At 36.4% G+C, this 15,749-nt stretch overlaps 1 protein-coding gene across 3 annotated transcripts in view; it reads left to right on the top strand.

Moving 5' to 3' along the window:
* The window catches only part of usp6nl (USP6 N-terminal like), a 74,615-nt gene that overhangs the window by 30,519 nt on the left and 28,347 nt on the right, over positions 1–15,749 (top strand). For 2 of the 3 annotated variants that reach the window (XM_048157461.1, XM_048157459.1), the window contains one exon: positions 11,564–11,637. In XM_048157461.1, the coding sequence (XP_048013418.1) occupies positions 11,564–11,637 (74 nt within the window). Of the gene's footprint in view, positions 1–1,304; positions 1,610–11,563; positions 11,638–15,749 lie in introns of those variants that run through there. The other variant, XM_048157460.1, reaches the window with a different exon arrangement.

Below are 15,749 nucleotides of genomic sequence, written 5' to 3'. Positions count from 1 at the left end.
TGTTAACTTCCTCCTCCAGCTTCTGTATTTATCAGCCTTTCTTTGTATTTGTATGTGTGCGTGTATAACGGGCACCTTTTGTAGAGTATTGGATTCACACTGACAATTCCTGGTTGATAATGTTGACGTATGTTGTTGCATTTCCAAACTTATTTCCTGTCATTTCCCGGCAGTTAGGGGGTGTGTCCCTTCTCCCTTGCTTACTGTCTAATCTCACATCTTAGTAGCACGCAAGATGAGAATTAGTGCATCCCAAATCAAAATATATTGAAAACAGTATATCAAAAGGGCATTAATTGTATACTATTTTTCAAAGTGTGTATTCATGCATGCTTTTTTCAGCTAAAATTACCCACAGTCCCCTGCATGGCAGAAGCTTGTAATGATTCTCTTTTGGGTGTTTTAGATTTCAGAAACAAGAATGAATTTTAGTGTATTAAATTTAGCATGATGTTAATGTTATGTTAATGTGCAAACAGTGATATCATGGAATTGACTGGTTGTTCTTAAGTGAAAGAGGCCGATTCTATCGTTTGATTGGTTGAGAGCAAGTGGTTAGTCTCAGGTCAGTGGTGTAACACAAGGATACGCAGGGGTAAATAATTTATCCTCTGCTTCCCTCATATTCTATTTCTGGTTCTTTTTTCTTCCCCACCCCCTCTCTCTTTATCTGTTCTGCCTTTTCATATTCTCTTTTTTTTTTTTTTTTTTTTTTTTTTTCCCACACACTGCATTTTTACTACAAGGAAAACTCAATCGTTTTTTTTTTTTTTTTTTTTTTTTTTTTTTTAATATGGTAATAGAGCCAAAAGCTAAAATATGTTGTCATCTCAGAGGAAAACTGTTCAAAGGAAACATTAATGAGGTCTTAAGATATAGTTCATTCATTTATAAACTTTGTCTCAGATGTTTCTCCTACAATTGCTTAGGAGAACTAAAAATAAACAAATGAGACAATCATTGACAGTACAGAGCCATAAAAAACTATGTGAATACTGTATCTCAGGTAATTTTGTATTGGGAGACTCATATTGACGTCTTCTGATTGAACACTTGTATCTTGGGAAATATGAGCGCATTTTGAGACATTGTTGAGATCTCTTATGAAACCTTCAGAAACATGTTGAAATTTACTTAAGTAAGTTTCCAATTGCTCTACATTTCATATAAGATACAACTGAGATATTTTGTGTGTGTGTGTGTGTGTGTGTGTGTGTGTGTGTGTGACTGAATAGGAGCTCTTGTTTGTTAGTCAGTCTGGTATGTAGTGTGTGGGTCTGAAGTGTGACGTGTCTCTGAAGTAAACAAACAGCCGTATTGTCAGAGTGTGTCTCGTTGTCTCCTTTCCTCCTTGCTGTCATCTTTTCCCACCATTCCTCTTTCTTTTCTCCATTTCTTTCTCTTTTCCCCTCGTTCTCTCTCTCCTCCGCGTCTCATTTCGCTCAGAGTGATGAGAAACTGGATTTCTTTACTTTTGCTTCTGAAAGTTGACTTTAAAATGGCGAGTTAAGAAAACTGATACGCGTGTGGGTGTTTGTGTGTGAGTTCGTCACTCTCATGCATACCAAAGGTCTGAATGGCAATACGGATCATGAAGAGATTGAGCCAGGTAAGATCGGATGACCTCATTCATCTGTCTCTTTAAACAACAGCTCTATGATATCATTACATTTCAGTATGATCAACAGCTTTTATTTTTGTTTTGAATAAAGACTGTTGGTATGACTGATAAAGAAATGAATAATAATTACAAATTGGGTTTAATTGGTTTTTGGACACTTAAATATTATAGGATTTGGATCTTTAGTTTGTATTTGCTTAAAGGTGCCCAAGAATGCTTTTTCACAAGATGTAATATAAGTCTAAGGTGTCTCCTGAATGTGTCTGTGAAGTTTCAGCTCAAAATACCCCATAGATTTTTTTAAATGAATTTTTTTAACTGCTAATTTTGGGGCATCATTAACTATGCACTGATTTTTTTCAGCGCGCCGCCCCTTTAATTCGCGTGCTCCCTGCCACACGAGCTCTCGATTATATTACAGCACATTTACAAAGTTCACACAGCTAATATAACCCTCAAATTGATCTTTACAAGATGTTCATCATGCATGCTGTATGCATGCTTCGAATTATGTGAGTAAAGTATTTATTTTGATGTTTACATCGATTCTGAATGAGTTTGAGGCTATGCTCCGTGGCTAACGGCTAATGTTACACTGTTGGAGAGATTTATAAAGAATGAAGTTGTGTTTATGAATTATACAGACTGCAAGTGTTTAAAAATGAAAATAGTGACAGCTCTTGTCTCCGTGAATTCAGTAAGAAACGATGGTAACTTTAACCTCATTTAACAGTACATTAGCAACATGCTAATGAAACATTTAGATAGACAATTTACAAATATCACAAAAAATATCATGCTATCATGGATCATGTCAGGTATTATTGCTCCATCTGCCATTTTTGCTGTTGTTCTTGCTTACCTAGTCTGTTGATTCACCTGTCCAGACGTTACTGGCTGCCCTTGTCTAATGCCTTTCATAATGTTGGGAACATGGGCTGGCATATGCAAATGGGCGTACACCCCGACTGTTACGTAACAGTCAGTGTTATGTTGAGATCCGCGTGTTTTCCGGAAGTCTTTTAAACAAATGAGATTTACATAAGAAAGAGAAAGCAATGGAGTTTGAAACTCAATGTATGTCTTTTCCATGTACTGAACTCTTGTTATTCAACTATGCCAAGGTAAATTCAAATTTTAAATCTAGGGCACCTTTAAGAGTGAAAGTATCTGGGTCTGTTCAAATAATATGTCAGAAAAGATGCAGACTCTACGTCATGTGGTGAGGATTTGTTTGTTCTTACACAATTTTTATTCCTCACCGTCTACATTTGAAAGAAATGTTTCACTGTAGAAGCATAGCAGCAGTAACCGCATGAGATTGATCTGTCAAACGTTCGATTTGTTTTTCGACCGTTTGCGCCCTTGGTCTCTGCTCCATCTTGTCTTTCATTAAGGATAAAATAAGGATGAAATGATGTATGAGTCAAGAGGAGAGAACAACAGGCGGTAAATGAGCGTTTCACCAATCAGGCCTGACATTACAGTCACTCACTTGCATTCTGATGAAAGAGAGAGAGACAGGAGTTTGAGGAAAAAGATGGAGGCAGAAAGCGCAATGAGTCTCTGCATGGTAATGCAACACACACTCATTGTGTGTAATGTGTATGTTGCACAAAATGTGTTTAAATGATTGTTTTGCATGTAATTTACTATTAAGAATTTGCTTTGTTATGGTTGAGAAAAGAAAATACTTACGTTGTATACCATTTACTAACAGCTAGTGTGAAATAAATCAAATTTAGTATTAAGTTTGGTTGGTTTTTACAAACCAAGGAGCAAGTTGAAATTATTTTAAAGAGTGTTGCTTGCTTTTTGAGCTTTGATTTGTACAGTACATCTTTTCCACCGTGGGCTGAACCTGAGGCTGTGATTTGAATGATGGCTTGCTGTTTGCGGCTAGAAGCCGCCCATGTACGAGTGTGTGAGCGAGCTGTAATGACAGCCACTATTACAGGGTTGTGTGTGTGTGTCTGAGAAGTCATAAAGATCCAGACCATTCATTGACATCATATGACTCACTGAAAATGCCACTCTAAGGACGAACTGGGTATTTTCACACTAAAGAGACATTGATAGATTAAGAAATGCAGAAGAACATTCTACAGGAAGTGAGGGAAAAAGTAGAAATCAATAAGTTCTTAAAGTGTTGATAAAAATAGCCGGGGAATGTCTGCTTGACTGACCTCCTTTTAGAACTGTATAATTCTTTGTTAAATGGTGTCAGACAGTGTCAGCATTAGTGTGTGACAGAAAGCTGGACAGCTCTTGAATCTGAGTGGAATCGTCTGTGAAGGCAAAGATGCCAGAGTGAAAGAACGAACAGAAGAACATGTGTTAGTTTTAGTAAGTCTGCACACAAGAGAGACTAGTGTGTGTGTGTGTGTGTGTGGTTTACCTAGACTATGTCCTCAATATGCAACTGTTAGACTACCGGAACCACTGTACTGCTCACATTATGCAACGTTCTTTCTTGTCATCTGTTAAGTGACAGATGTAGCAACCTCAAATACAATTTACTCAAGTGTTGTTAAACGAGCAATTCAAACATGAGGAAAAAAATTCTTGGCACCTGTTATACTTAGGAGTTGTGCTACAGAATGAGTTGCTCAGCTCATTTTTTTTTATTTGTCAGCTTTTTAAAACTGACAGTTCTAGCTTAGATTCATTGCGGAATGGTTTAGAGAGGATCCTAAATCTACTTGGCTTGATTTAGAGGCCTCACAGTTGTCATGCCCTCTACAAAATCTGCTATTTGTCAGAAGTTCTAAGATAATCAAGGCATTATGTGAGAATACAATCGTGTTTGATACATGAAAGGCCTGGTCCATTATACGTAGGATTGAGGACAGGGCTGGTATGTCTTCCCTACTGGACCCCATTCACAATAACCCAGAGTTCATGCCTAGCCTCTCAGATTCTGGTTTTAAAATTTGGTATACTTATGGGATATGCAGACTTAGTGATTTGTTTAATGAAGGTTCCCTATTATCTTTTGAAGACTTGGTTATACAATACCAGCAACGTAGATCCAATTTTTTCAGATTTCTCCAAATCAGGGATTATATTTTTAAAAGTACTAATCTTGTCACTAACCCATCCATGTCGGTCATTGAGAAGATTCCTTTAAATCCCCCGTTGTGTAAGCAGATCTCTTGCTTTTATAATGCACTTTGCTTATATGAAGTGGTGACTACGCAAGACCTTAGAAGATTATGGGAGGAGGAGTTACAATTGACCATAACAGAGGAGGATTGGGATCGGGTCTGGAGTCAGGCGAATAAGATCTTATGAGCCATTCAGAGCCATTCATCTCAGGATTGTGCATAGTAGAGTTGCCAAAAGTACCGACTTTGGTACCTAGTCGGTAATGAAATTTAAAAAATGTGACGCTTTATGCACTGTTGAGTGGATTCGTAAACATCTCTGATTGGCCGTTGTTTTCACGGCTCATCGGATATGTCTGTGATTGGCTTCAATGATCAACGCTGTAAAAACGTTGTAAATAGTCATCAATAAATCTCTTCACTAAGCGCTTACAGAGATACACACGGGAGCGTTTGAAAGCAGGCGTCTATCGTGGATCGGTCCACTGTTAGACACCTGCTTTCAATCGCTCACGCTCCCACTTTCAAAACGCTTTCAAATTCAAACACTTCCGTGTGCTTTCAAATGCTCCCATGCATTGATCATTGTAGCCAATCACAGGCATATCCGATGAGCGCATCAACACAATGGCCAATCAGAGGTGTTTACGAATCCGCTCAACAGCGCTCAAGTGTCACATTTTTAAAATTTCAGTACCGATAGGTACCGAAGTTGGTACTTTTGACAACTCTAGTGCATAGATTGCACATCACACCGCTCCTTAGGAGTAAGTTTGACCCAAGTAATTCTCCATTATATCTTAAATGTAAGGTGGAAGTGGGAAACTATACCCATTGTATTTGGGACTGTTCTGTAATTAGGACTTACTGGTCAAAAGTTGTTCAATATTTGAGTCGAATGTTTGGACTAAAGCTTCAGTCGGGTCCCCGTCTTTGAATCTAGGTCTTCCAATTAGACATTTGTCAAATAAATTTGCTAGAAGGTTTGTAATTTAGTTTGTAAATGGTTGAAATGCTGATAAAATGATGCAATAAAAAAACAAACAAAACAAAAAAATGGACAGTTCTTCAGCTCCCCTCAGCCTCATGGGATGGTAAAATATTCTTAGTTTACTTTAAAATGAAAATTACCCCAAGCTTTACTCACCCTCAAGCCATCATAGGTGTATGTAACTTTCTTCTTTCTGATGAACACAATCTGAGGTATATTGATAAATATCTTGACGAGCTCAAACTTTATAATGGCGGTGAACGGGACCAACGAGTATGAAACTTCTTTGTATAAGAAAAATATCCATATTTAACAAGTTATAAAGTAAAATATCTAGCTTCCGCCAGACCGCCTTCCGTATTCAACTTACGAAGAAACACAACGTCAGTTATGCTTTTTTTCATCATTTTGAATATGGAAGGTGTAGGATGTAGTGTAAGCGTTTTGAACTGCAAGAGTTTTACACTTCTTCATAAGTTGAATACGGAAGGTGGTCTGGCAGAAGCTAGATATTTTACTTCATAACATATATGGATATTCTTCTTACACAAATGCATCTCTTCGCTTCGGAAAGCCTTTATTAAAGGATTAGTCCACTTTTAAATACACTTTTCCTGATAAATTTACTCACCCCCATGTCATCCAAGATGTCTTGAATGTCCTATGCCTTCCCTATTCTACTTACGGAACGAACGCGGCACCAGTCTCGTTTTTTTCTGCAACTTGAATAGGGAAGGTGTAGGACATTCAACGTAAGCATTATGAAGAATGCGGAAGCGGAAAGTACGTTCAAGGCGATATTTTGTTTATAAAGCATAAACGGATGTATTTTTTTTGAAAATGACCGATCGATTCGCTAGATAAGACCCTTATTACTCATTTGATATCGTTTAAAGAAACTGTAAGAAACTGTAATTTAAAGAAACTGTAATTTTGACCTTCAACCTGTTGGTAGCCATTGAAATCCACTGTAAGGAGAAAAATCCTGGAATGTTTTCCTCAAAAACCTTCGTTTCTTTTCGACTGACGCAAGAAAGACATGAACATCTTGGATGAACTTGGGGTGATGTAAATTTATCAGGAAAAGTGTATTTAAAAGTGGACTAATCCTTTAACCCCCTGGAGCCGTGTGGAGTACGTTTATGATGGATAGATGCACTTTCTTGAGCTTCAAACTCATTGGTCCCGTTCATTGCCATTATAAATCTTGAGTGCATCAGGATATTCATTAATATATCTCCGATTGTGTTCATCGGAAAGAAGAAAGTCATATACACCTCGGATGGCTTGAGGGTGAGTAAAGCTTGGGGTAATTTTCATTTGAAAGTGAACTAAGAATCCCAGTGAAAGTAGTAGGCGAAATCATCTATGCTTTCCACCTATACTCATGCTGCATCAGCTAACTTTGGAGTTACTCATGCACATATTTGTGGGAGTTTAATAATATTAGCTATGACAGGTCCCATTTAAAAATTTTTTAAAAGGCTGCTGTTTTTCCTTCACAATTCACACTAATTGCATCTCTAGTCAGCTTGTTGCAGTATCTGTGCTCAACAGTGCAGCTCTGCAAATTGTCAAGGAAGATGAGCTGTGATTTCTTCACTCTTATCCATGTGAAATGAGCTCTGTTAATCTGACAAATGGCCATTAAGAGGGATTGAAATAGTTCTCGTTCTTGCGTAGACGCCTCTGCGGCAGAAGCCTCAGAGAACATTCGCTCATCTCTAAATACGCTTGTGCTCACATACGCTCAGCGTGAGCTGTCAGACTGATGTATGGAGCATGAACGAGAGAGTGTTGAGCTGAAACATGGTGCTGAGTGAATGCTAATATACCATGGAGGCCCCAGAGCTTTAAGACCACCAGCCATGTAAACTGCTATCTCTTTTACTGGTCGATTCTCTTGTCATCTTTTCTTGATTTGTCTCTTTTTCCCTTCTTTCATATACACTCTTTTCTTCTCGATATCTTCTCTAACATAATCTTGTCTCCTGTGTCTCATCTCGTCTCTCACATACTCTTCCTTTCTCATCTCATCTCATATCTCACATAGTCTCGTCTCATTTTGCCTCTCACATGCTCAGATCTCATAACCTTGTCTTATTTTGTCTCTTCTCTCATATGCTCGTCTCACATAATACTTTCGCTTGCATGCTCTCCTTTTTCTCATAATCTTTTTTTTTCTCCTCATTTCTTCTCTTCGGTTCTCTTCTTGCTTTGCCTTTCAAATACATATTTTTGCCTCACATGATTTAGCCTCCTCTTGTCTTGTTTCTTTTCTTCTTTTCTCATCTTGTTTTGCTTTCTGTCATCACACATTCTCTCTTCTCTCATAGTCTCACCTCTTCTCTCACATGCTATGCTTTCTTTTCTCACATAATGTTCTCTTGTCTCTACTTGTCTCATCTCCTCTCTCACTTACTCTTCATTTCTCATCTTGTCTCTTCTCATCTCTCCTGTCCTTGTCTTGTCTCACATGCTACATTCTCTTACATGTATCATCCCATCTTTTCTTGTCTTGCATCTACTTGTATCATCTCTTCTGTTTTCCTCTTGTGTCTTGTCGTGTTTCTTTTCTCACATACATCTTTTCTTGTCATTTGTCTTATTTCATATTCTGTCTCCTCATACATGCTTTCTTTTTTCATATTTTATCTCTTCTCGTTTTGTCTCTTCTCTCACAAAGTACATTTTCTTTTCTTACACATACTTTTATTTGTCTTTTTTCTTGTATGCTCTTCATTTCTCACATAAGCTGCGGTTCCGCTGAAATTACCCAGAACAATTTGTTCCAGGAACTTGTTTTTTCCCCAGACCTGTTGCTGTCCGCGTTTCCATCGTGGTCTAAAGCACCGTGAACATTAGTCCGGTGACGTAGGACTGTGCGAATTAGCAAACTCTTACTACCGCAACAGACTTTTAAAAATGGGGGTTGAAATAAATGCTGCGTCGAATCAACCAATCAAAATGCTGCATGAACTCAACCAATCAGCATGTTCAGTGCCCAAGTCCCACTCCTGAAAGATCCTCAACTTTGGAAAAGTACTACCTTGTGAGCAGGGACTTTTCTAAGGGGGAAATTTTTACCTGCAACTTCATTTAGACGGCCGAAACACACCGAGTGCCACCCCAAAGTCCCTCGTTCTTGGGGAAAGTTCCTGCGGTGGAAACGCTGCTATACTCATCCTTTCTCATCTTGGCTCATTTCTCACTGTCTTGTCTCTACTTGTCTTTACTGTTCTTTTCTCGTCACACATTTCTATTACATGCTTTCTTCACTCTCATAATCTCGTCTTGTATCTTCTCATCTTGTCTCATTTCTTCTCTTCTGTTCTCTTCTTGTCTCATCTTTCACATACTTGTCTCATCTCTTCTCACATACATCTTTTCTATCATTTCAGATACTCTCTCCTTCTCTCATCTCATCTCCTCAATAGGTTCTTGTTTTCTCATATTTTTTCATCCCTCTCATATAATCTCATCTCCTCTTATTTTGTCTTTCTCTTCTTATAATGTCTTGTCTCGTCTTGCCTTGTGTATTCTCACCTCTTCTCATCTAGTCTCTTCATCTATTCTAACATTAACTTGTTGTCTAATCTAATTTTCTTGTCCCGTGTTATCTCTTTTTGTCTCATCACATCTCATCTGCTTATTTGCATCTGTTAAATACACACACTCACACACAAACAAACCATCCTTCCATAAAAATTCCGTTGGCTTTAAAAGCCTATTCATTCCACACTTAGAATCTCTCTGGCTTTGACCCAAAGGCTGAAAGCTGGTGGAAGCCTGTGTAAGTAAGTGTTGCCTGCAAAATACACTCAGAAAGGGAAGCAAGCCAAACAGGAAGTGGCAGCATTAACCTAATTCCTGGAGAGGAAATGATTGGCCACTCCATGTGATTGGCTGTAATTTCATTGGCTGGCTGCATGTGAAAAATAGACGTTTGTTCACCAGCAGCAGGATACATTGAATACACTGAAAACCCAGTCCTATATCAACAGCCCCACAGCAGAACTCTTCATGGGAGAATGTTTCCATTTGATTGTGTGTCTACACACTTTATAGACAACATCAAAGTCCAGGCTGGGATCCAGAAGAGTGCTTTATTGCCCTCAAACACACACTATTCTCTTATCTTACTCTGGTTCTCATTCTGTGCTGCTTTTGTGGGAAAGTCCATAGGTTCGATACAAGTTAAGCTCTGTCATCAGCTTCTGTAACATGCTGTCAAAAACACAGAAAATCACTTGAACTTGTCCCTCAATTTGTAAAAATAAACACAATTGCTTTTAGTTGAATGCTTTTAGTGCAAGTACAATTCAGTATCTTTGGAATTCTTTGGGACAATATGTTCTGGAGAGTGTAAAAGCAGAAATGTGATGCATGTGTTTTTGAAAAAAAAAAGAAAAGCATTTATATTTTTCCATACTAATGTGGGTTATTCAAGGGATAGTTTACCCAAAAATGACATTTCTGTCATCTTTTACCCAACCTTAAGTTGTTCCAAACATATAGGGCTTCTTCTGTGCATTTCAATAAATATATTTTGAATAATGTTGGCAAAAAAAGCAGCTTTGTTGGCCATTGACTTTCATTTTTATGAAGAAAAACAAATCAAAGTATCTTAATTTGTGTTCTGCAGTAGAGAAAAAGTCATATAGGTTTGGAACAACATGAGGGTAAATGATGACACAAATTTAATTTCTTCAATTTTCAAGGCTTTCGTCGTCCTTTTAGTTATATGACAACTGTTCTGCACTTCTGGTTATTTGACAGTTCTTTGCAGATAATTATATCAAATACCCTTTTAGTATAAAAAAAAAAAAAAGTTACAGGGCTAGGTTTACAGGGTTTGCATGGTCATGACAGGAGTTGAAAGATTGGATGTTTGCACAGACTGGCTTATTATACTAAAATCACATTAACGTATAATATTTACATCCTGTGGCTTGCTATTTTTATTCATGTTTCTGTAAACACAGAGATTGCACTGCAAATAATGATTATCCTTCACTTTGGACTGGGTTTTTTACATCATGCTCTATTTTTATCTATCAGTAAATATTGTAACATTGTTTTTTTTTTTTTTATGTGACTTTGAATGTAGCTCTTTTAATCTTAACAAATGCTGGGTTGCATATTCTTGCCTTTTTCTTTTTTTTTTTTTTTATTACCTTTTTATTATTTTACTTCTCACACAAAGTAAAAAGACTTACGATCTGTCAATTTAATGAACAAAATCCGATGATGTCTTTTTTTTTTCCCCCACTGGACTCTCCATAAATCCTCAATTATGTCTCACACTTGATCTCTTATTTTTATGGGAAGCATTTTAAATCATTATTTTCTTCCCCTTTCCACTTCTTTGCATCTTTTTACTGTGGGAAGTTTTCTAAAGCAGTGAAACAGTAGAATGTCTGACAGACAGCATTGAATTAAATTTGTTTAAACTCAGCCTGATTTTGCATGGTTTTACTAACTGAGGGACATATCTACATTTGTTTTCTGTGCATAATACAAATGTGCTGTCCATAGAGCTTGCATTGAATCCGGAACCTTCCTATAAAAGCAGAGCCATGTTGTTTGCTTTAAGTGTGAATGACGCAGTTTGCCCTTGAGAGCCACATACTGGCTCAGACCTATTTGAACAGCCACTTGTTGCTATGCTCTAGCTGATAGAAAAGAGAGAATGTGTGTGTGTTTGTTTGTGTGTGTGTGTGGCCAAGAGGTCCAACATCTTTTCTTTTAATTCCTGTAAGCCAGGCTTATTAGTGAGATGATTCACATACTGGACAGTGAAAATTGCAGCTAATTGGTTTATTTTTCTGTTTCTCAATCCAGCGTCTAATTCAGAGCAGGATGCCGCAGTGAAGTTGGAACAGGAGCGAGCTGAGATACTCGCCAAATATGACAAGGTGAGAGAAAACAGCTGTCATTCACTCACCATCCAAATACCCTCCAATAGACTTCCAGAAGCACACCAAACACATACTCTGATCCAACCAGATACCTCCTTACATCATAGTTCACAACCCGCACACGGCACATCACAGTTTGATCTGGAAGACTCTCTGTATTCTCATCTGTGACACTTTGAACATTGTCTGTCTGATGTTAGAAAATTTAAGCAAACATGTTTGTTACTTTCCTGATTTAGAATGTCACAGAGAATTATCTTTGTGTAAACAATTATGAAATAGATCTAGATTCTGGTCTCGGATGCTGATTGGTCAAAAGAGCGCTCTAGAAGTACAAAAATATTTAACAGGCATGATGTGAAACACCTGTTCACCAGCTGCTATGTATATCACTTATGTTGGGAGGCTAACTTTTATCCTAAGTTCACATCTGGCATTGTATCTTCCAGAAGATACAATCATATTAGTGAAGTACAGTGACTTACATGGAAGGAAGTGGCTTTAAAAGTGAAATGAGATCTTAATGCAATAATGATTATGTGCTAATAAATATTAAGAATATTAGGTGGTAATAAATATTAAGAAAATTATGACTTCACCTGTCACCTTTCTATGAGTGATGTATGTTTTCACTAAAAGCTTGTGTAAGGTCTCATTATTTTTCTCATGAAATCTTTCAAGCATGGCCAGTGTGTAAATTGATAGTTTAAATTGAGTGTAATCTGAGCTCTCATTAGGGAGCTGTAATTCCGTAACGTGTCTGTTAATTGGATTGTGATAAGCTCCCTTACACTGGGATTCTCCTCTCAACCTAGAGAGCAAAACACATATACTCTGTTACATTTTCATTATTTTTTTACCCTTTGAAATGTTAGTTTTTAATATTTTTACCCTCTGAATTCTTGCATTTTTGCACTACTCATTTATTCACTTCAATGTTGTTCCAAACCCGTTTTGTTTTGTTGTGTTTTGTTGTGTTGTTGTGTGTTTTTTGTTTTGTTTTGTTTTGTTTTGTTTTGTTTTGTTTTGTTTTGTTTTGTTGTGTTGTGTTGTGTTTGTTTTGTTTTTTGTTTTGTTTTGTTTTGTTTTGTTTTGTTTTGTTTTGTTTTGTTTTGTTTTGTTTTGTTTTGTTTTGTTTGTAAAAGAGGACTGGCTCCAGAATGACCAAAACACCATAAAAGTAGTGCACGAATGATTCATGTACTATATTTTTTCAGAAGCCATACAACATGGAGAAATGACTGAAATTTTAGTTGTTATTCAATGAAAATCTTCACATCTGCCCTAGATCTCTCGTGAACTCTCATGAAGTTGTGATGTCTGATTTGTGAAGAAAGGGTTCCCATAAATCTGATTTTTTTGTTTTATAAATGTGCTGATCCAGTTCATAAAAACGGCCTGAAGGATGTTCACACACTGATTCATTGAGTTCAACTCACTAGCTATGTTTCCATCCACCTATTTTTATGCGCATTTTGGGATATTGCATTAAAAAAATGCTGGATGGAAATGCCAAGATGCGCATAAATTCTAAAAAAAAGTGCATAAAAAACGTATGCGCTCAACTGAGTCTGCAATACAAAAACATGCACATAAACCACGATGGAAACACTTTTACCGAATAAATTTCTCAATGCGCATCAAAAAAGTCATGTGACTTTGTAATGGAATGGCATAACTGGACCAACCAGCCAATCTCGTTGCACAGCATCTGAAATGCTGTTTTGGTCATTCTGTAATGCCCAAGCAAGGTCTGTCGTTAAAGTGTTTCGGTATAATTCCCAAACACCAGGCATCTGAATGCAAGATAACATGACAGTGTTTTTTGTGGTTCGTCTGTGCGCTCTGAGGCGCAAGTTTATTATATACGAAAAATATTATATACATTGGTTTCTACTGCAGCAACTTCCATCTTCCTTAGTGATATTTAGCACCAATTTTTAAGGAAGTGACGATTTTGTTCTCTTCGACTCAAATGTTTTATGCGATATTTCAAATTTGCTATGGAAAAATAGCTACTGATTGATCCTTACAGTGATGTGTTAAAGGGGATTAATTAAGGTTTCCTTAATAAATCGCTCTCTGAGAAGATGTGTCCTAAATTCATCTCATCCAAAGCCAAATCTTTAGAGCCATCTGCTGCAGACTCTATAATATGCATATTACGGAACTCATTGTTTAGGCTCTAGTTTTGAGTGTTGTCACATTTCAGAAGGAAGTAACAGAAGGGAAGTGTGAATGCCACTGAGCCAGGTAGTGATGTCATTTAATGGTCACTCATTGTTTAAATGTCAAATGTTAAGTCAAATATCATAAAATACAAATGTAAACTTGTAATATTGTTCTTGTGAGGTCATTCTCTTGAGTAGCAGGTCTAGAGGGATGAATAGATGCGGAAAGACATGAGAGAAAACAGTGGAGGAGGGATGTGTGCCCTTGGCGTGTGTCGCAGGCTGAAATATTTCCCATAGCCATGCGTGTCACTGTGACATGCTATCAGATTATCATATCCCACTGTAGATTTATGCCTGTGACACACATGAAAGGGTGAGACAGTGACAAACGAGTGTGTGTGCCCTTGATATGGCTTCTTTCTGTACCAGATCATATTTTGTCTCTGATTTTCATTTTTTTTCTTTCTTTCTTTTTTATCGCTCCCACTCTTGTTCTCAATCCTGCCAATTGCTTCCTCCCATTCTATTCACTATTCTCCAGGCCTCCCAGATCTATTAAGATCTTCCCATTTGCTTCACATTTGAATTTGCATCCATTTTCTTGCCAAAATGACAAAGTTCACAAATTGCAAATTGCCATATATAGACAGTTGATATAAGTTGACAGTATATGAACAGCTGAACTGTCATTGGCCAGTTTCAGTGGCCTTTAGGATACAATTATTTTGCCGGGTGGTAACATGCTTAACCTTCCTTTTCGCATTAGTCAAACTGCATAGTGCACACACCAAGAATTGAAAATATTTAAGTTAATTTAACTATATAACCAAACTTATATATATATATATATATATATATATATATATATATATATATATATATATATATATATATATATATATATATATATATATATATATATATATATATATATATATATTTTTTTTTTTTTTTTTAAACATCATATATCAACAGTGCAAAATGGTATTAAAATTATGTGTAGAAGTCGTTGCTTTGTTATGATAAAGAATGGCCGGAAAAATTAATTTCATTGATGTCATTCGGAGTAACCAATATAAAGGGACCATTTTGGATCAAGTCATGCGGTCAGTATCACCTGACAGGATATGACATCATTCAGACACCTGCAAAGGACCACATGATCATAAAGCAAAGTAACTAACTCTCTTTTAACCATTTGAAAAATTCATGTTTTCACTCATACGCATGTCTCGAAACATCCGGTCAACCGCTATAAAACATGGAAAATGTTGTAATATTTTAAAAACTTGTACTAAATATAAAATGTTTGATTGTCATTTTGCTAGCTAGCTATCAAGCTAACTAGCTAGCTAGATATCAGCCTGTTAGCATTGTTTGAAAATATCGTCATTCGGCATAACCATAAGTGTCCTTCAGTAAAACCTAAATTTTGGTTAAACCGAATGACTTTTTTGGTGACAAATTTTGTCTTTTGTCCATCTTGCAAAAAATCTCATTGTTAACACTTAATAAAACTTCAAAATTAATTATATTTCCTTTTTTTTTTTTTTTTTTTTTTATTTAAAAACCTTATTCGTCAATTACCTATATATATATATATATATATATATATATATATATATATATATATATATATATATATATATATATATATATATATATATATATATATATATATATACAGTACAGTCCAAAAGTTTGGAACCACTAAGATTTTTAATGTTTTTAAAAGAAGTTTCGTCTGCTCACCAAGGCTACATTTATTTAATTAAAAATACAGTAAAAACAGTAATATTGTGAAATATTATTACAATTTAAAATAACTGTTTTCTATTTGAATATATTTCACAAAGTAATTTATTCCTGTGATGGCAAAGCTGAATTTTCAGCATCATTACTCCAGTCTTCAGTGTCACATGATCCTTCGGAAAT

This window comes from Megalobrama amblycephala, linkage group LG14 (genome assembly GCF_018812025.1).
Source record: "Megalobrama amblycephala isolate DHTTF-2021 linkage group LG14, ASM1881202v1, whole genome shotgun sequence".
NCBI lineage: Eukaryota > Metazoa > Chordata > Actinopteri > Cypriniformes > Xenocyprididae > Megalobrama > Megalobrama amblycephala.
Note: the sequence above shows the minus strand (reverse complement) of the source record. Positions and strands in the feature narration are given on the sequence as shown.